The sequence below is a fragment of a genome, unplaced genomic scaffold (genome assembly GCF_019419815.1).
Source record: "Pyrus x bretschneideri cultivar Hongxiangsu unplaced genomic scaffold, Pyrus_bretschneideri_v1 Contig136, whole genome shotgun sequence".
NCBI lineage: Eukaryota > Viridiplantae > Streptophyta > Magnoliopsida > Rosales > Rosaceae > Pyrus > Pyrus x bretschneideri.
The window spans coordinates 147,219-169,774 of record NW_025999431.1 but is presented as its reverse complement, the minus strand read 5'-3'; the positions used below and the strand labels follow the sequence as shown (position 1 = coordinate 169,774).

The 22,556-nt window shown below is 37.5% G+C and overlaps 1 protein-coding gene and 1 pseudogene across 1 annotated transcript; one reads left to right on the top strand and one right to left on the bottom strand.

Moving 5' to 3' along the window:
* Window positions 1-3,228: 3,228 nt before the first annotated feature.
* LOC125475098 (protein phosphatase 2C 29) lies at window positions 3,229-10,826 on the bottom strand. The gene is made up of 5 exons (XM_048579463.1): window positions 10,513-10,826; window positions 8,456-10,338; window positions 6,977-7,090; window positions 6,140-6,404; window positions 3,229-3,912 (listed from the first exon to the last, which is right to left on the bottom strand). The coding sequence occupies exons 2-5, from the start codon at window positions 10,289-10,291 to the stop codon at window positions 3,788-3,790; spliced, it is 2,340 nt and encodes a 779-aa protein (XP_048435420.1). The 5' UTR covers window positions 10,292-10,338; window positions 10,513-10,826; the 3' UTR covers window positions 3,229-3,787.
* Window positions 10,827-17,332: 6,506 nt separating this feature from the next.
* On the top strand, window positions 17,333-20,932 carry LOC125475097 (annotated as a pseudogene).
* The last annotated feature ends 1,624 nt before the right edge of the window (window positions 20,933-22,556 follow it).

Here is a 22,556-nt window from a genome sequence, read left to right as displayed (position 1 = left end):
AATAGGACATCAAGCAAAGTTGTCCCTCATCCTGCTGCGGTTGAATTAAATAGGAAAACCACAATCGTTCCCATTGACAAAACAAACCAGGAGATCCCAAAGCAGTGGTTCAATTTGATCGAAATTCATCAGCTTCATAAGAGAATCAACAAAGATGTTAAGCTTACAGGTAACAAATTTAGTTTTACGTGCTTTGCTAACATCTAAAATCATTATTATAATTTTTTTCAATGGCTTTGGTGTGCAATCATTTCCACCACTAAATATCATTCGCAGATATATTTGGTTGCTTAACGGCTGTGCAGCCGATTGAAGAGGTTGCTGTCCAAAACTAAAGAATTGCGAAGAAGAGGAATCTTAACCTGCAAAATATCAGGTCATTCATGTTTGCGTTAAGTTCAAATTAAGCTTTACACGTATGGCGCTATATTTATGACGTATAAAAAAGCATCACATTTTTTTAAACTTACAGGGGTGAAACACTTAGGATCACCTTATAAGGAGAAGCTGCAACGAGTTTTGATGACAGTAGAATGTAATCCCTTCTACCACCCATCTTCGTTGCTTTAACAAGCCTCGAAGTCAAACAATACCAAGGTTATACCTCAATATGCTTTATTTAGCTGCTATAGGAAACCCTGATGTTGGAAGCACCGAATCAACTGTTTATGTTATCAATTAGAACATTTCACAGCCCCTCCAATACAAACAAAAGTAAATTGACTACCCTCCTTTAATAACTTTGCCGTTTGTATTTCTTCAATTGATCTTTCTCAACCTAAACATGCACGACACAGGTTTGAGCATCTAGGACCACTTGTTTGAATCCTGTGCACCTCAGCTGAGATGTATGCAGACCGTGTTATCAGTCCTAATTTTGAGTCCAAAACGATGAGTTGCTTCTACTTGATCCTGTTTTACACAAGGTTAGTCTCTTATCACCAACCTGTTAACAAAAATCACATCTTTTTAACAATAAAATTTTAGTGGTGCTTCATCCTTGGCTATCTCTTGCTTTTTTCTTTATGCATTTATATTCCATGTTTACAAGGTGATGATTAAATGTATTTTATTATTTAAAAGCTGTGTGATTCCATAACAAAATGCAAGTTTTGCATGCGAAGCGACTATCGTTGGATTCGATTTGACTAGGGGTTGGTGGTATAAGTCGTGCCCGTCCTGCCATAAAGCTGTCAAGAAAACTTCCGGATGGGTTGAGTGCAATGAACGTGGTTTGTTAAACAAATTATCATGAACCATGGTAATCTCCTTTTGCACCTGTTTTACATCTAACTGTTATATTAAGTTGCTTAGTCATTTAAAGTCTTTTGGTTTATCTTTATACTTCATGACTCAATCTACAACCTCTTGAATTGACTCTTATTTGAGCACAAGTTATGTTATGGTTTTGCAATTAGTGTGCATCCCATCTAGAAAAAAGGAGAAATGTGAGATTTGTGAAACCGTTTTCGTTTGAGTAAACTTTGTTTTCATTTGTTGTGTTGTTTATAGGGACATTGGTTTTTTGTCTTAATTTGTTATTAACATGCTTTTGGCAATCTGTACTTTAAGAATGTTAATAGCAGTAATGATTGCCTAACATGAAAATATCCAACTCTCCCATAGGTTCAAAATCAATCTTATTATGGAAGACAACACGAATCAGCACAACTTCCTAATGTTAGGAAGGCACGCTGAAAAGATACTTTGTGTTTCTTGCCACACTTTGGTAATAGAGGACATATATGATGATCCCTTCATGGTGCCGCCGGCTCTGAACAAATTGGTGAGCGAGACAAAGAGATTTCAACTATATGTCGACAATCAAAACAATGACTTTTGGAAGACGGACTTCATCATTTATGGACTGCTTCAAGATCAGCTGCCCTCGAACCCAGCAATTGCCTCAATCGACCCGCAAATGCCTTCTACCACCGCAGGAAAACAAATTATGAGAGAAGTGACTCCCGCCCCAGTGACACCTTCCCAGCAGCCAGATTAACAACCCCAATCGGTTGCACCTACCAAGACTTCAAAGAGAGCATTGTTCGTTGATCAAGTAGATAAATCCGACAGGTTAAGTTTTCCTCTTAGTTATCGTCTTATGTGTAAATCATAATGAACATGCTTGCTTATCTTGGGTATGCATATATGTTATGCCACTTATCAAAAACTGTTAGCCAATCTTTTCGCACCGCTCTTTCACACTCTTTTCCATGCCTATCACGATTCTCTCTGACCTTATAAATTGTACCTTCATTCACAGCAAAAAAAACCCTGAACGGGCAAACAGAGACAACTAATTCTGCTAGAATTGCTAGAGAATTCCACAAACTGGTTGTCCCTAAGATTGAGTCTGCCGACAAAGAGTCAATAGTTGCACTTAATACAAAGTCTCAAGCCAAAAAAAGAAACCAAAGATAGGTAAATTACAATTTGTTTTTCGCATGCACACCTGCATAACATCTGTCATATTAGTGTTTGCTAAACTATGATTCATGTTTTTTACTATAGTGCTGAAAATGTTCGCCCACCAAAAAAATGAATGACCGTAGTCTCCGTTATCAGCTGCTACAAAGTTGCTTTCCATTTTTTTTTTTTTTTTTTTTTTTTTTTTTTGCCCTTAAACATGTGTGGTTGAAAACTTACTTGCTGAAACAACAACAGAACAATTTTTTGGGTTTTTTTTTAACTACTTAAACAGGTGCCTTGCCTGCAGGACATGTATTTTGCCACCTTAACTGCAGGGGCAAAATATGTATGGATTGCATCTTCCTTCTGTAACTTATGGAAACAGGCATCCTGCATCTTTATTGCTTTGAACATTAGTGCTTGAAAGATTAGCTGTTGAAACAAGAACAACCCACTTTTTTATCTTTTTTGTTTAGCTGTTAAAACACGTGCCTAGCCTGCATAACATATATTTTGTCATCTTAACTTTAAGGGCAATATATGTGTTATATACATGTTGCTCCTGTTTCTCTAGGAAATAGAGCATGTCTTTTAGTTGTATCTTTTGTAATCCGCTTGGTTGAATGTATGTAAAAGCCAAACTACTTATCTTACCGACGGCGTTCACTCACCTATCATTTTTGTTCGTACATGATTTTGTTGAATTTTTTTTTCAAGTTAAATATGTTAAATTCATGTGGTTAAGATCGGTGCATTCAAGTTCCGCAACAACGCGTGGGCATTTTTCTAGTAAAGACTATTTCTTCGGACACAAAATTATGGTAAAATTTCGAACTCTTGTTACCCGCAACGGTGGAAAACCCACCTTTCAAAACTACAGATGCTCAGTATTGACAAGGGAATGCACAAAGTCCAGTAAGTAAATCTGTACCCCACCAATTTACAGACACCATTTTCCGCTCCGGCAAAGAAGAGAAGCGAGAAAGGCACAGATGAAATCGAATGAGCCTTCACCTATGCAATTTTTTCTATTTTTGTTTTTCTTTAAACAAAAATGAAAGTCCAAAGAAAACAAAACGAAAGGAGAAGATTTTTCTTTTTCCCTCCGTAAAAGAGCAGTTCCCAACAACTCCCATCTGCAAAATCTCACTTTGTCCTCCTCAACCCCAATATTTTGCATCTATTGAGTATTTGGTGATATAAAATATCAGCCTATTAGTTGTATGCTTATGCTGTGAGAGAATAGAAAACCCTAATGGACCCATGCAACAGTCAGCACCAAAGCTTTTCCCTACTGCTTGCAGAATATCACTAGCCGAAAAACCGAAATTGCAATATCACCTGTTTAGAGAGAATACTGCTTGTGTATAATGTTTCATAGGTACTTTCCTGATGACTTCCAGATTCTTCCTTCAAGCGATATAACCATAACCGTGACATCGTCATGATACTTCCTGCGAGCTCCTTGCGGGATGTCCAGTAATTCATGGAAATCCATTCCTGCAAAACAAAACAGTTCACGTTCAAAGCTTGAAAACTCTAGAAAATTGTGTATATGTCCAAACTAGGCAGACAAATATCGGATAACGAGGAACTAAATGCAGACCATTTTCAGTCCATTAGGGCACAAAATTTCTATTCCAGGTTTAATTTACTACATAACCCACCAGGTCAGATATTGGATGATGCCAGCAAAAACATACTATCATTTTCATTTCAAGCGTTCAGTAAAGTCTGCTTTCGGCAGGCCAAAAACCTAAAACCTTAGATAGGTAAACTTTAAAGCACCCTCAATGAACTCCTTCCTCCACCAAAAACTGATGCTTCAGCTGTATACACACTTGATGCTGATGCTTCAGCCATACACACTCGATGAAAAGCACTGGAAAAGGACTAACAACTACTGAAATCTACACTTAAAAATGCACCAAATATGGATGTATTACCTATATGCATATATCAGCAAGCGCTACTTAAATCTACACCCAAAATGAACCAAGATCCCATCAACACTAATCTTTTGGAACAGTAAATAGCATTGTAAACAGCAGTCCATCAATGAAACCGTAAATAATTCAGTTCAAACTTCACCAAACTTATCCCAGAAGTCTTACTCCTACAAATGAGAACTATATATTTATTTTCTTCTAATGAAAATGAATGTAACTTTCTGTTAAGGGAAAAGAATTGCATGTCTTATTCTATTAACCTCCGGAAGGGGAGGAAGAATCACTCCTTGCTCCCGCACTCCTAGGCAGGAGTGCAAATAATGCAGTCATTGTGGCAGTGTCATTAGCATTCTTGTAGAGTTGTACATAGATCCTTACGGAAAGCATATAATATTGCCTTCCGCAACCCCAACCATGAAATACCTTAACTAATTAAATGAATCCATGTATAGGAAATAGGTTGTCACAGCACAAAGTATAACGGCTAGCTAAATCTGATGCCTACAGGGGTGTAAATGAGCTGAGCCAAGTACAAAGGTGCTCAAGCTCGACTTAGTGCTCAACTGATATTATCACGTAAACATATGCACAAGCTTGGCTTGAATGATTTTTTCAAGTTCGCTCTGTTCGTCTGTAAAGTGAACTCGATCTTTTGCTTGGTTTGACTTACCGAAAATTGGAAATTAATATAAATAAATAAACATAATTACAAAACCGTGGATATTATTTTTGAAGGATTACTTGCCCTAATAAACGGCAAATAATAAGCTAAAGACTTTTGAAGTGACTGCATGTCCAAGACCAAAAAAAAAAAATACAAGATACGAGCTTATGAGCCGAAAATAGCAAAAGCTCAAGCTAGACTCATTTTTCTAACGAGCCTACTATTTTGCTCAAGCTCAGCTCATTTCACTTACAAACCGAGCTTGAGCGAGCCAAAACAGACCGAACATGAGTCGAACTCAAACCGTTCAAACCGGTTTACAACCCTAACGCATACTATATTTTAAAGAAATTGCTTTAAGGCAAAATTACATTTCATTCAGAGAACTTACACATGCGAAAGAATTGCAGTAGTTTTTGTAACATCAATAGTTTCACAGTAATTATCTGATAAAATTCATATGTTTTCATACGGAAAATTTGGTAAAACGTCAGTGAGATTTTAGTTTGGGTACTGAAATTTCCATGCAGCTCTAAAGTTCAAGCAGAAGTTGAAGATGAACAAGTAGAACAAAGAAGAAGGCCTCCTTCTCTGTGTTGAAAACTTTATTCAATCATAATCTGTTGAAAATTTGACTCTGGATTCGGCTCTAGAACCCAAATTAGATTGAATGTTTGGGCAAAGATGGGATTTGGTTAATAATGTCTTTGGGGTTTGTTACAATTACTAGTTTAGGCCACGTTACAAATGTAGGCCTTATCACATAAAATTTCCCACGTTTAAAGGTAGGCTTTGCTCTTTCTTTGTTTCCTAGATAATTCAGTAAACCTGGACTACCGAAATATCTACAACTGCCGATAATTTCATCCTTGAATTAGGCAAGGCTAAAAACCTATGAAGCCAGTGCAGTTCTTTTGTAAATTATCTAATTAATTTAATACGTAACTATTTCCAATCCTAAAGAGTAGTGCCTGCATCCAACATTCTAACACCTTCCTACTAAGTCTTGCATTATTCTTGCCATGAACAATTCAAACTAAGAGGAAAAAGAACACCAAAAGTATGTATATACAATTTGCACAATATAAGAGGCAATAGAACTGGAGAAAATTACCAGCTTTCTTTGCAGCACGGAAAAGAAGCTCCTCTATCAGGTGTTGTGCAGGGTCTCCATCTGGAAACTTCTCCATAAAATTCTCAACATGTGAAACTACTTCCTGATTGCTAAAATACTGATACAAACCGTCTGATGACAGGATTAAGAACTGATCACTAGGGCAGAGTCTATGGTGCCGAAGAGAAGGCAAACATGATATGTATGGTGCGGTACCAATGTACTCATTTCGAAACATTTCCAATAACGTGTCGTTCCACTTGGGCTGCACAACAAAAGAAAATCACATTATTACCTATTGAACAAACTGGATTGTGCATCCAAATGTACTTGTACATGATGAGCTTCATGCAGCAGGAAAAACACAAAATCATAAGTAACTTTAACAAATTTTCCTGAAGATTCTGGTTTTGATTGATTACAGCGAAAAAAAAAATTGAAATATACAGAAATATATTATACTTACAGTGGTAATAAACTTATGTACATGATTTCTTGTTAAAAGAGAAAATATGTACAAATTGGAGTTGACCGTTACACAACTTGGGACACTTGAAACTCTATGTCAATAATTAGGGGACATGGTTAGGTCATTCCTTTATTATACAAGTAATGTCATGCCGTAACTTTCCAATAGATGTGTAATAATCATGCACAGCTATGGATGTTTAGAAAAGATGGCCTCATCCTAATAAGAAAATATGCTCATTGGCACTTGCAAGATTAAAGCTAACAATTTTACTTCAGATTCTCAAATACTATATGAATAAGTATCTCCAGGCCAAACCATGCAAAAATTGAACTTTAACAGGATAGTTAACAATACTGTACTTAAACCTGTTTCAGAAATCCAGCCCCAAACGCTCTGGTAACTTTAAGACGACCTTTCACTCTATCATTGACAATACAATGTTTGTCATCTGGGTGTTCATTTTTTATTCTTGTTACTTCCTGCACAACAAAAAAAATAAACTGTTGAAAAACTAAAAACAAAAGAGTCTGAGCTTAAGATGCATAAAACAATATGACTCAGAAACTAACCGAGGAAAACGACTCAGAAACTAACCAAGGCAAATGCCAATAATAGTTACCAGAGGATGGTACGGATGGGAAAGAGAAGGAATAGTACAAAGAAGAACAACCAAATATCATCACCAATAAGAAGAAAAAAACGAGTGTCCAAGTGCACTATTATTGTGAGAAGTAACTGTCTGGAATGGAGGTGAAAAGATCCAGCAGGGCATTGACAGAAAACACTTCACAATTATCAGCACACACACATCAGCCGCACATCCACAAGGTGATATTAAACATTGAAGAACCGGCACAAGAAAGAGATACATTCACGGAAGCTTCCACATATTGTCCCCCTCCATTAAAGGAATTGAACATGAAGGCAAATGAAAAGACAACCTATAAAGACGGGACAAGGAAAAGGAAGCTTCTTCCACTCTTTAAGCCTTTTGTCCCCCGTCCACAGAATGGACAGATTGATTAGGGCAATTTTACAAAATCAGGTTCAACCAATGGATGATTCAACTGTAGTAGGCTTATTGAAACAGTTGAAACATGATTTGATAATTGCAATTCCTAGATGGTTTTTCTTTAGAGTCTAGACCACATCATAAATAATGACAAAAAACAAATTTTAGAATGCACCTCCATTATAATTAACTTCATTTAATAAATATTTTCAAAATATAATTCTTTCAAAGAATTACTGATGATATTTTAAATACTGATTAGATTTCTTATAAATTAATTCCTCGAGTTGCCACTACATTTTCCCAACACTTAAAGAAACACCAGAAGCTTAAGAAAGAACAAGAACATCAAAGCCGTGTGGCATTTTTTAAAAATAAAAACTTGAATACATATTTAGCTAAGTATTACACAATCTAAGGGGAACAAAAATATAAAGTAAAAAAATTTGATATCTAGCTCTAGCTGTCAGAAGACTACAACCGGTATGAAGTGTGCTTCAACTAGTAAAGATTTCTCTCACCAACTTTTCATACAGAATCAGAGAAATTCAAGATGTATCACCACGAGATTAAATTGTGAAGCATGCTGCTTCAAAAATGTTAACGACAGCAACTCAAGAACCAAGAGACCACGGAAAACAACCAAGTAATTGAGCGTTTGCATATCAAAATGTTTTTGATATTGATGCGGGATTGATTAGAAAAATTAATACTTAAACACACCACATACATCCAGGAAAATACTCACAACCAAGTAGGAATTCACTCATAACAGTTCAAACAATATGAGAACTAAAGCTACAGCTACATACATGAGAAGCAGAGAACTTACTTCTTCAATGCTCGTGCTGTGATCAGTGGACAGCTGCAATGCAGTCAATCGCACTGCTTGAGTAGCCACCTTGCTGGCCACAGCTGAGGATGACTCAGTTATATCCTCAGCGTTCAATCCATTGTCCTTGTGCCCTGTCAAAGCACTGCTTGAATCACCTTCCTCCGACTCATAATGGGCAACAATGGCCCGACTATCCCCCAAATTCATTACATACACATCCTCATCCCTCATTAGCACAACCAACAAACACGACCCCATCAATGCAAGTTCTGGATTCGTATCATGAACCTTATCGGTCATCTCTAAATATGCTTCCTCCGTCACATGTAAAGCCCTTGACAATGCACTCAACACCAACTCGTGATCTACCGGCCCCTCCTTCATCTTCCTACCAGTTGGAGCAGACCTCTCCTCCACTCTGTTCTCAACCTCAACCTTTTCTTTATCCTCCAAACCAAACCTCCATGGAAACAATTTCCTACCATGACCCTGACCTTCCTTGTGCTTAGTCAAGCCTTGTTTCAATTTCGACAGCAAAAGCCATCGCCTACTCACTGCAGAACCCGAACCCTCATTGCTCACTGTAACTGCGTCATCAACAGAAAATGCAAACCTCTCGGAACCCGAAAGGTCAAGCCCCTCTTCAGCCTCAGCCTCAGCCAGCAATTCCCAAAGCCGCCGCCTCCTGACACCCTCAGATTGAAACGTCACTCTCTTTTCCCGATCAGCTTCGGGCAAGGGGTCAGAATCTGAAGTCGATTCATTTTTGGTTTGGACCTCTACAACTACTTCACTCTCTGAAGCTACATTTGGTGGTGGGTCACTGTTATCGGCTTCTTCGGCTTCCGGAGCTTGATCATCGCCATCAACCTCCCAAAATAAACCCTGAAGCTCATTGTAAAATGCACGGTAGAGATTACCCATCAGAAATTCGGGAGCATCGGGGCCATTAAACCCATCGTAAATCCCAACAAACAGCCACCCCTGCTCTTCCGATACAACCACATGTACACGATCCTCCCCAGCTTTGCCAAGAGCCCACTGGACATTGCTCTCGCTCTTGGGCTCAGGCTCCACCCCGATCGACGGTGGGCTGTCCTTCCGGCCGACGAAATTGAGCACCGGAACAACCCAGGGCCGCTGCTTCTTCTCCGAGAAATTCCGATACAACGCCTTCCCAATCCCCGAAATGCCCTTCTTCCGCCTCTTCACGTAAAACCCACCGAGCGGCGCCGAGAAGTGATCCCGCCCGTCGGGCCCGGCTGGGTTGGCGTTCGGGTCGAGGGGACCCGAGAGGGCGCCGCTCCCTAATGGGCCAGAGAGGAAGAAGCCCGGCCGCTCCATTGGACCTGAGGGATCTCGCTCGCCGCCACGTGGCACGGGCTGAAGAGGCAAGGCGCTAAACGACGACGTACTCTCAAAACCATTGACTAGACTCCCCCTGACGCCACCGCCGCAGCCGCCGAGAACACTCTCAGTGGCATCGTCGTAAATATTGTCAAGCTGGAGGACAGTTCTGGGAGTAGCGCTATTGGCACTGACGGAAGCCCCGGAGATGGCTTTGAACCCGGTTTCGTGAAATCCGGGTCGGGTTCTGGCACCGGATTCGTGAGGAGGCGAGAACCGGAGGGAGTTGGAAGGGGAAATGAAGCGATCCGACTGAGTAGGAGAGAGGAAGCGAGCTGAGTTGCGGACGTAGCAGAAAGAGTGGCCTAGGGTTTCGTCCAGGGGCTCGGAGGCCGCGAACACAACGTCGTTGTGGTCCGGCTGGTGGTGGTTGGTCCGGTGAACCGGCCGGAAGCACTCGGAAAGGGTGGAGACTCCACTCCCCATCACATTTGAGTCGCGTCCCGCTGTTTGGCTACCGAGAAAATTGTCCCCTACACGATTTTCCGGCGAAGCTCAACAACCCAAATAACACCATTAGAAAAAACGAAAAATAAACAAAAAAAGAAAGAAGCAGAGAGAGAAGAGAGAGAAAGGGCGAGAAAGTAAACAGAGAGAGAAGGAGAGATGCAGTGATTTTATATTAGTAGTTGGGTAGACTGGCTGACCTCGTTTTTGTAGAGAGAGAAAGTCGTCACTTTCTCTCTCTAAACCCAATTTGTGATTTTTTTTGAATTTAAATCTTCTGTTGTTGGCTCTTGGTTGACGGCTAAACCTGGTTTGGAGTACCTGCCACGTCGGAAGACACGTGGAACTACGGTGGTTTCCCGATTGGCGATTGGGACGTAGTTCTCGGTCGGACTATTTGTCCCTCCCTCCGGATTGGCGTTAGCGAAGGAAAGGAGGGAGGACACAAAGCGGTGGTGGGAGTGGGACTGTTCAGCGTTCAATCACTCACTCTCTGCAGGGGTCAATGTTGATGAAAACCGAGGTCGGATTGAAAAGGTTTGTCTTATAGGGGTGCTTTTGTCCTTTTCGCTGTTTGGATTATCGGACACCCTGTGACTTTAGACCCCGAGCCCAAGGCCCAATCTGGGTTGACCACAGCCTTTCTGTTTTATCTCAAAGGACCATTATGCCCCTGGCAGTATCCTCATCATGTTGTTGTGGAATATTCAAAACACAGACGAGCAATATATATGTTATGTTGTTGTGGAATTCGGATGCATTAACTATTTAATGATGTGACAAACATTTCAGTTTCACAAATATGCATGTATGCTTTAGGAAATATTTTTGCCCACCGCGTTCAAGTATTGGTCAAGCTCATATCATGAGTTGCCTACCGAATCAGTGTAATTTGAAGGGGATGCAACGATGGTTCTTGTTGCATTAAAATTTAAATAGTAGACGGCGCTTCTTCGTTGGGACATGTGGTGAATGATGCTCGCCATTTATGCGTTCAATTTCTCAAATAAAACTCACTCATACCTGACGAGAAGCAAACAAGGTTGCTCACAGACTAGCACGACTCAATCTAACTTTAGATCGACGAATAAGTTGGTTTGATGAACCCCTTGATGTAAATCTTCTCTTGGAAGATGGTATCACTTTGTAATTTGTTAGTGCAGAAAGCTCTTTTTTCCTTCAACCGGGTTAAAATTTCTGGCAAGATTTTTATCGAGACTCATTTAAATGCACCCTATCCTCTCATATATTAGTAATTTTTTCATCGTATGAATGAATATCGTACTTGCTCTAAAAAAACAACACTTATGCTTTGGAATTAATTGATTAGAACATAGTCGTATCTATCTACAATTTATCTTGTAGTCAATGGTCAATGTGCATGATTTTTATGGTAACCTACTTCAATCAAATCTAATTCAACTTTCTTGTAATTTCAAACATATTCATTCACCTGTTTTGATTTTAATTGTTCTTAAAATTTTAAGATGGATCAATATACATCATCAATGAGCTCCTCCTTCAATGTACAGAAGACTTATCTCATAGTTTTCTCTAGATTCTTAACCCTACTCACAATTTGTGGAGTGCGAAGGTTGCTAGGAAACAAAATTATGCTTCATTAATAAAGGATAAGTGGAGATCTTAGATTCTTATCTTGTGAATTAACCATATTTGCTGACATACAAGCTAAGGGTTTACTCTCGATTAGATCCCCATGCTTTTTAGCTCTCAAATGACCAAATTTTAAGGTAATGAAAAATACTCATATCTTGGCTGAAAATTTTAAATGAAAATGTAAATTTACATCTTTAGGTTATGGGCCCCACTAGGTGGTATGTATATAATATCTTGAATTAAAAGTTCAACATGAGTTGATATAAAATCTTTCATAAACCTATTTTATTGTCTTTTCGTAAGAATTTTCAACAATATGTTAAGGAGAAGGTTTCATCTTCCCCAACATAGATTCGAAACAACAAAGAAGACACATATGACAGTTAGAAGGAAGATCACGATCATATGAGTAGCCATACACCCAACAATAGTTATGTATGTGCCTGAATTGAAACGAGTAACAAAAAAAAAAAAAAAAATGACACATCAATAGGCAATGTCGTTGCAATAACAAAACGTAATACATGGGTAAAGGTCAAACAAATATAAAATTGATCTTTTAGTTGTGATGTTTCACAACATTTTTTTAAATTCGCATGGTACTTGTTTTATTACTATTGTTCATTCTACAGACAGAATGTTTTACTAGTCAAAGCAACAAAGTCAAAAGTCAAAATTTAGATTCATCAAACTATAGTAAATAGGGATGGTGAGCATTACCACTACTAGACAATGGTGAGAAAAAATGCACCTCATGTTTTATGTACAGTGCAAACATCACAATGGAGGTAGCACATTCTGTGGTGTTGTTGGAACAAGAGTTGTCTGCATAATCGTTGGAATTTGAATGGGGTGCAATGATGGTTCTTGCTGCATTAAAACTTAATACAGCTGATGACACTTCTTCGTTGAGACATGTGATGAATGATGCTCGCCATTTTATGTGTTCAATTTCCCAACCAAAACTCACTTATACCTGGTGAGAGACAAACAAGGTTGCTCAAAGATTGGCCCGACAGGGTCTAACTTTAGATCAATGAATAATTTGGTTTGAGGAACCTCTTAATGTAATCATAGATCTTCTTTTGGAGAATAGTACAACTTTGTAATTTGTTAGTGTAAGACGCTCTTTTTTCCTTCGACTGGTTAAAATACCCAACAAAATTTTTATCGAGACCCATTTAAATGCAACCTATCCTCCCATATGTACATAATTTTTTCGTTATATCAATGAATATCGTACTTGCTCCTAAAAAACAACACTTATACTTTGGAATTAATTAATTTAAACATGGTCGTATTTATCTTATATTTATCTTGTAGTCAAGGGTCAATGTGCATGATTGTAATGGTAACCTACTTCAATCAAGTCTTATTCAACTTTCTTGTAATTTCAAACATATTCATTCATCTATTTTGATTTTAATTTTCATTAAAATTAAAATATAAAAGTGTAAGTACTTTTTTTTTCTTGAGTTGGACCAATATACCTTATCAATGAGTCCTCAGTCAATGCACAGAAGAGTTATATCATAATTTTCTCTAAATTCTTAGCCCTACTCAATATTCGTGGAGTGCGACGTTTGTTAGGAAACAAATTACGCTTCAGTGATAATGAATTAGTGAAAGATCTTAGGTTCTTATCTCGTGAATTAGTCATACTTGTTCACCGATAAGCTAATGGTTTACTCCAAATTAGATCCCCATACTTTCTTGCATGAGTCTCTATGAGCATCTTTACTAGAAGATGCAAAATGTCTTGGAATGAGTTTTTCACGAGATAAGAACCTAAGATTTGTGGGATGTTTCATGAAGCATCAAAGCAAATATATCGAAATTTTATTCTCATATGAAGCATCCCACAATTTTTTAAGTCCTGGAGAAGTTCAATTCTCTATTTAAGAGAGAAAAGAAGGAGGTTGGACAGAAGTCACAATAATACAATGATAAAATACTCGATTAGCCCTAGCTTGAATCACATCTATTTTGCCATAGAATCCATAAGCATAAGTGGTGTTCACGAAAATATTATGGCATGGTCTTCCCAACACCACAAGATTTTCTAAAATCTTACGTGAGGTATCAAATACAAGATTTTCTAAGTTTGGTATTTATTTGGTATGATAAAAACAACTTACAAGATGTACTTAATTATTTGAATCTTAAGGATCACATAACTATTGACCAAGTTATTACAATAATTTCGAAAATCGTGAATCTTTTGCACATCGTGGTCGCGACTACCATAAACGTTTGCATATCATTGTGTGAAAAAGATAAGACAAGCTGGAAAAAAGAAAATGACTAGCATTGGTTGTTCAGCAATAAATAGACCAACATATTTTTCGAGTATTATTACTTCTTTTGTATCGTAAGAAAAGGTAACATAAGAGATGAAATTTGTTAAGAAGCGAATAATTGTTGAAGTACAAAAATTATGTAAGGGAGTACCCCTTTTTGATAAAAAATGATGCATCAATAAGTAGTGTCGTTGCAATAACATAAAGTAATACATGGGTAAGGGGCGAATAAACATAAAATTAATCTATTAGTTGTGATGTTTCACGAACGTTTCTAAATTGGCGTAGTAGTTGTGTTATTACTATTGTTCATTCCACAAACATGAAATAAATGCTCTACAAGTCAAAGCAACATAGTGAAGTCATATTAAGGTATCAAAGCAAATATATCGAAATTTTATTTTAACTCATTAAACATCCTATTATTTTTTTAGTCCTAGAGAAGTTCAATAATCTGTTTAAGAGAGGGAGGAAGGTGGCGGAAAGGAAGTCACAATAATATAATGATTAAATACTTGGTCAGTTATGGCCTGAATCACATCTCTTTTAATTGGGATCCCAAATTTATATCTCACCCATTGAAATTAGGTGACATTTCTTTTTTTCAAGTTTTCAACATATTGTATTATGACACTTGTGTTTTGGCCCATATTTCTGGCACATTGAAAATTTTTCCCTCCCAATGGCGATAGTAGATTGAACTTAAGGCTTGTACGTAATTTTGATTTTCAATTTTAATATTTTGTTACATGTACACTACGAAATTATGACAATTTAGTTCCCGCCGTTAGATTTACTACAAAAAAATTCATTAAATGATGACATGTCATGTGCGAACTGCGAAGCCTAGGTTTTTTTACCTTACATGGCATAAAATTTAAAAATGAATTCAAATTTTCATTGCAAAATAGGAATTATATTAAAAGGGTTGTTTTATTTTGCACTCTACGTATTGTTAAATACACCTCATATGCTGAATGCACCACACATTTACTCTTTTAATTAAAATTTATCTTAAGACACGCCACTTACTTTCCAATACTACCTTTACTTGCCATACTTCATCTTTTTTAAAAAACAATAATATCTACACTATGGGGGTGGGGAACTAGCTAAGCCTCACAATGAACTAACCACAATAATATGGTTCAAATATGCATTTGACGAGAATTGAATCTAAAATCTTTCACTTACAAGTGAAGAAAAATACCACAGCATCACTAGATCATAATACTAAATGACTATAACCCATATACTTATAAACACACCTTTTGCAGTAAGCTCCTCAATTCTGCCTCAGTTGATCAACCGAAGTAGCATCATCTATTTTTACCAAAAAAAAAAAGAAAAAAGCAGCATCATCTACTTCCCCTTGATACCAATGTCCATTTTTTAATAACAATTGGAAAGGAATCATATGGGAGGAGTAAAAATGTATAAAACTTCACAAGCATGAAGATGAATACATCTGCTGCGTTTAGTGATTCAATTAAGAGTATTGAGTCTACTAGAAATTGCAATAAAATCGCAGGCAATAAACATTTTTATTTGAATACACGTTGAAAATTATTTAGTGTGTATTTAAAATATATATTTTTAGTATCTTTTGAAAGCTTAAATAGTCATTTTATATTATGGTTTATAAGTCGTTTAATAATAATTTTTTATGGGAGTGTATTTTGTTAAAAAAAAAAATCCACAATCTTACCAACCCTCCATCATATGCTGTCCCGAGCCTTCCCCGCCTTTTTCCCACCCACCCAAAGAATTCAACCGTCTTCTTCTATCCAAATCAAGCACTTGGATCAAATCAACAACAACAAAATCAGACATTCAAACCCAATTAGATCAACAAAAAATGAAACTCCATTACGTGAATGGCTGAGATTATTGGACTATGATTTTCTCCTCTCCTTTTTCCATCGCCTTCCATCCTCTTTTCTTACATTCTCTATTTTGTCTTTCTCTTTCTATAAAAAATAAATATAAGACGTTGACGTCGCTTAATCATGACCATTCAAATAGGAGGGGAGGGAAAAAAATAGAGGAGATAAATCCTACTCCGAGATTATTTGGTTTGCAGAATCTGGATAGAAAAGATCCGAAGAGGATCTTGTTCCAATTTAGAGGTACTAAAACTATTCATTAGAGACAAAAATTGGATACCATTTGAGTTTACGAGAACAAGTCAATAAAAAGATTCAGAATGACTCATGTTTTTTATAGTACAAACACATGATATGATTTATGAAGTTGATTTGAAAATGATAGCAAACAATAACAATAACTAGTTCATTGAACATGGCATTCAATTATTTAAATAAAAATGATTAGAAGACTTTTAATCAATATTTTAATGTGTTAATTAGAAATGTGCAACTTGATTAAAGAATCAGCAAGACAATGTCAAATACCACCCTACTGCCTAAATTACCATTAAGCCACTTCAATTGTGGTTTCTCTTTGTAAAACTCCTCTTTAAAGCAAAGTAAGAGATTCAAAGTCTAGCTACCAAAACCTTTATTAAATTCGTGATGAAAATTACTAATATGGCCAAAATTAACATAAAAAGGCGGGAAAATACCATGTGGGGTCCACTGTTGATAAGCTAGTCAACGACTCCAAATAGAGTCTGGATAGGCGGGGCCACTCCATATGACTTGGAACTGTGATTGGAGAAATTTTTTAGTGTTTTGAAAAACAGGTGTTATAATATAAATGATTGGAAATATTTTTTTTAGTAATAGAGTCTTACTTGTGACATGGAAAAAAATTTAGCGGATTCGATAATTGACTATGACAACATAGGTGGAGTGAGGAACATGTTGAGCTGGTAAGTGACGAAATTTGAGTTTTGGGAGATTAAGTAGGATGCAAGAATGTTGGCGTTGCCCTTCGCTTTGTCAAGTTGGGTTATCTAATTGTACTTTTACAATTTTCTTCTAAATTATGACTGAAAATCAAAGCTCTATGAAGTTTATTTAGTGGAACACAAATATATGGATATGGACTCATAATAACACCAAAAACCATATCTATTGGGCCTATTGGGCTTATTGGGCCCATTTGATTGGGTTTGCGGTAGAAAAGTAGTTTTCTTTGCTGAGTGCCATTCTACTTGTTAGAGGCGCCGCCGCCGCATCCGCCGTCGCTTCTCTCAAACTCTCAAAACTCTCGAAATCTGAAATCTTCATCGTCCCTTACCTCACACTCCCTCTGTTGTAAAGTAAGTCCTCATAAGTCTCTTTCTCTCTCTCTCTCTGTGTTGTTTCTCTGCTAATTGGGATTTTGTATTTTGTTTTGATTTTTTTTTTTTTGCAATTTATTTGCATTGTTTTTCGTTACAAGTTCAGATTTTTTTTTTCATTTGTTTGAATTAAAATTGTACCATTTCTTACCATAAATTTGCTTAAGCAGCTCAAATAGTCATTAGTATAATTAATTAAATTTGTTAGAAATTATGATGTTCTTTGTTGCAGAGCATACATTCATTTGTATGTCGTTAAATTTGCCAGAGGAAAAAGAAAGTAACAATTTTTTGTTAAATGGGATAAGGCGGGGGTGGGGCGGAAACCATGAATCGGTAATGGGAGGGTTTGGGCGGAAACACCAATTACAGCGTCGGGCACGGTTGTTTTCTGAAATTATGTGAATTGTTTTGTTCTTCTTGGATTGGTAACAAGTAACAACTGCCCTTCAATGGTGTCGTACTTGTTTCATATTGAGAATGTTGAATTTTCAGCTTCGTTGCATGAGGTTTAGTCCTGAGTTTCGCTCTCATAATGAAAGTTATGAACTTATGATTTTTGTGACGAAATTAGTCGTTCATTGTTTTCAGTAAAATAGGTTCATTATGTATGTAGTTGTTTTTGTCTATAAAATTCATGTTAATGGTGTTTTTGTATGCTGTCCAATGAGGCGTATGGATACATCTCTTGTTGATGGGATTCTTATAAACGTTTTAAATCAAATGATGTGCTGTGAAAAACAGGTTTTGAATTATGATTGCGTTGGTTAGGATACTCTTATTTTCGGTGTATGGTAAACCTGGGTAATAACTTTTCTTTTCTTTTTTGTTTTTTTCTTTTTCAGCAGACCAATAAGTAAACATGGTGCAGCATAACTTCAAGAAGATGACTGTTGTGCCGAATGGGAAGGACTTCATTGACATTATCCTGTCTTGCACTCAGAGGCAGACCCCAACTGTAGTCCACAAGGGTTATGCCATTTCCCGCCTTTGTCAGTTCTATATGCGCAAAGTCAAATATACCCAACAGAATTTTCATGAAAAGCTCTCCACAATCATCGATGAGTTTCCTAGGCTGGATGATATCCACCCTTTCTATGGTGATCTTCTTCATGTTCTCTACAACAAAGACCACTACAATCTTGGGCTTGGCCAAATCAATACTGCAAGTAAAATTATTGGAAATATTTCTAAAGATTTTGTGAAATTGTTGAAGTATGGTGATTCACTTTACCGATGCAAATGTATCAAGGTCTTGGCCGCATTTGCACAGTTATAAAGAGGATTGGTCCTAGTTTAGCTTACCTGGAACAAATTAGGCAACACATGGCAAGGCTACCAGGACAGTATTGATTTGTGATTATCCAAATGTCGGAAAGAGTTCATTCATTAACAAGATCACAAGGGCTGATGTGGATGTCCAACCCTATGCTTTTACGACTAAGTCACTCTTTGTGGGACACACAGATTATAAATACCTGATGTACCAGGTAATTGATACAACAGGGATCTTGGACCGACCATTTGAAGACCGTAACATTATTGAGATGTGCAGCATCACAGCTTTGGCCCACTTGAGAGCTGCGGTGTTGTTCTTCTTGGACATCTTGGGATCTTGTGGGTACAGCATTGCCCAACAAGCAGCTCTTTTTCACAGCATCAAGTCTCTGTTTATGAACAAACCATTGATTATAGTCTGCAACAAGACTGATTTGCAGTCATTGGATGGTATATCCGAGGAAGACAAGAAGTTGGTCGCGGAGATGAAATCTGAAGCTATGAAGACGGTGATCGGTCAGGGAGGTGAGGCTACAAATGATACGGGGGTAATCTTGGCCATGAGCACTTTGACCGAGGAGGGGGTAATTGCTGAAAGAATGCAGCTTGTGAGAGGTTGTTGAATCAGAGAGTTGAACTGAAGATGAAATCCAAAAACATAAATGACTGCTTAAATCGTTTTCACATTGCCATGCCAAAGCCTCGTGACAACAAGGAAAGGCCCCCATGCATACCTCAGGCAGTTATAGAAGCTAAGACTAAGCAAGCAACGGAGAAGGAAGAGAGGCATACAGAAAGGGATTTGGAGAATGAGAATGGTGGTGCAGGTGTATACTCTGCCAGTTTAAAGAAGCATTATATCTTAGCTAATGATGAATGGAAAGAGGATGTCGTGCCGGAAATTTATGATGGGCACAATGTGTGACTTTGGTGATCCTGATATTTTGCATAGGCTTGGGGAATTGGAATGAGAAGAAGGACTCCGTCATGAAGAGGAGGGTGATGATTTTGAGATGGATGGATTCCAATTGACTCCAGAAGAGCAAAAGACATTGGCTGCAATAAGGAAACAGAAAAGCTTGCGCTATTCACAACATAGAATGAAGAAAAGCACAGCAGAGAGTCGACCCATTGTACCAAGGAAATTTGACAAGGATAGGGAGTTCACAACAAAGAGAATGGGGAGGCAGCTTTCAAAATTGGGTATTGATCCTACTAGGGCAATTGAACGGGCCAGAAGCAGATCTGTCTCTAGGGGATGGAAGAGGGAGATATCAGTTGACAGGGGTGATACTGATGGTGGCGATGCTATGGATGTGGATACACCCAACAAGAAGCAGCCTATGTTATCTAGATCTTGTCCAAGGTCTAGATCAAGGCCTCCGACTGAAGTTGCCCCTGGAGAGGGCTTCAAGGACTGTAATCAGAAGGCGAAGGCACTACAGAAGGCCAGGAAATCTAATAAGAATAGAAACAAGGATGCTCGTCGCGGAGAGGCAGATAGGGTCATTCCCACTTTAAAACCAAAGCACTTGTTATCTGGAAAACGCTCAATTGGAAAATTCCAAAGGCGCTAGATTATTTGAGGTACCTAAGACACATTGCATCACCTTCAATTCAGCTCGTCTTTCTTTTGAGCACTCATTGGAAACAAAAAAAATTATATAAGATGATTTTCCTTGTTATCAGCCTTTAGCTTTAGACATGCATATGTTTTTCGGACCAGTTGCATTCATCTTTTTTTCATCTATTACACGCTTTACACACATGTTTTTTATGCGGATGTGTGAGAGTAACATTCTCGTAACAACCAGGTAGAAGCTTTGGCCTGTCCTCATTATTTTTGATGTTTCTGTTAGTAATCAATATGCCTTCTCTTCTTCCAGGGTGGTATAGGTTTGCTTTGTATTTTGCACGGTGAGTTGTACTTGCTTCTGCAAAAGAACTCGGTTCTTTGGTTGCTGTTTCGGCTGGGGATTGCGGCCTGCAAGATCATGTAACCAGAAGAGTCTTAGTAGTTTCCCTTCTCTTTTTCTAGATTGTGTTTTTTTTCTCTAGGCAATTTTGGATCTGAATTCGTTTCGTAACCTTTTTTTGGTGAAGATTTGGTTTCGTAATTTTGTAGTTTTGACAAACTGCGAAACTTGGCCCGAGTGAAATTGCTGCCCGTTTGTGTTATATACCCTTTCAAGTTAAGTTTTGGATGTTAGGCGACCGCCCGTATCCCAGGTCTTGATAGCAACGGGGTTCTGCGCATCACCCCCCTCCGCCACGGGAAGTTGGACTTCTTCCTGGGGAGACAGATTGATCTCATCCGAATCCACTTTGTGGGAATCTCTAACCATTCATCGTATATCGTGCAGTCAGAAATTATTTGACTTTTTTTTATTTAAAATTAAATACAGTATTTGACGAAAATTGATCGCACGATGTACGATTAACGGTTAGGATATGGAGATTCCTAACATCCTCACAAAGTGGATATCCTCTTCCCAAATCAAGTCCCCACGATAAACTTTGTAACTTTCATGTCCCTCATTTACAAGCAATTAAGTAGAATTAATTTTATGAAGCTGGGAAAAGCTTTAGTATTAATAGTAGGCTGGTGTTATCTACATTTGTTTTTTTTTCCCTTTCTAAACGTCATTTTCAATTTTTGGCTGTTGGATCGAAATTAAAGATAATCAAAAGTCATAAATTTAAAGGGGTGGGTGGATTTTGACAAAAAAAAAAAAAAAAAAAGGTGTGTGAATAACACAACATAAAAGATCTCAAGTACTGACCATACCAAACCCTCGGTTTGATTCTAAAGATTATTTTTCAAAGGATTTTTAACACAAATGGTCTCTGAAATGGACCCTCACCATCAAGATGGTCCTTGAAATTGAAAGTCAATCAATGTAGTCTTTGAAAATAGGTGTCGCAAATCAATGTGGTTCTTCCGTCACGATTCTGTTAAAAATTCCATTAAGTGCTGATTTGGCACAAAGGATCATTGAAATTGACTCACACCATCAAGATGGTTCCTGAAATTGACCCACACCATCAAAATGGTCCTTAAAATTGAAAATCAATGACAGTAGTCCTTAAAAATAGGTGTTGCAAATCAATATGATCCTTCTGCCAAATAGAAATTTTGTGTGATCCATTTATGTGTCACATCAGCACATAACGAAATTTTTGACAGAATTGTGACGGAATGACTATATTGATTTGGGACACTTGCGGGACTACATTGATCGATTTTCAATTTCAGAGATCATTTTGATATGAGTCAATTTTAAGGACCATTTATGAGAAAAAAATGACTTATGGAACTCATTTATGTGCCACATCAGCACTTAAATAGAATTTTTAACAGAATTGTAACGAAAAGACCACATTGATTTGCGACACCTATTTTCAAGGATTACATTGATTGATTTTCAATTTCAATGACCATCTTGATGGTGAGGACCAATTTCAAGAACCATTTGTGTTAAAAACCCTTTTTCAAATTTTCATATTTTTACACTAAACTAATCCAAATGATGAATATTGGGTTTGACGAATGTCCAGCATTACTACAGTCTATCAAATATTCAGTTTTACTTGTAAATGAGGTTTTGAGTTTAAATCTTGTAAAAAGAGAGTTCGATACCAATTTATTTTTTTACTGTAAATATATCGTCATAAAAAAAGGTCTGAAGCATATAAGTTAAGTGTGGTTCTCTCTTATTGACATTTGGAATGTTATTATGTTTGATTTACTTTCATCCATAATGCGTGCTACTTACAGAAATATCCTCAATTCCTCATTATC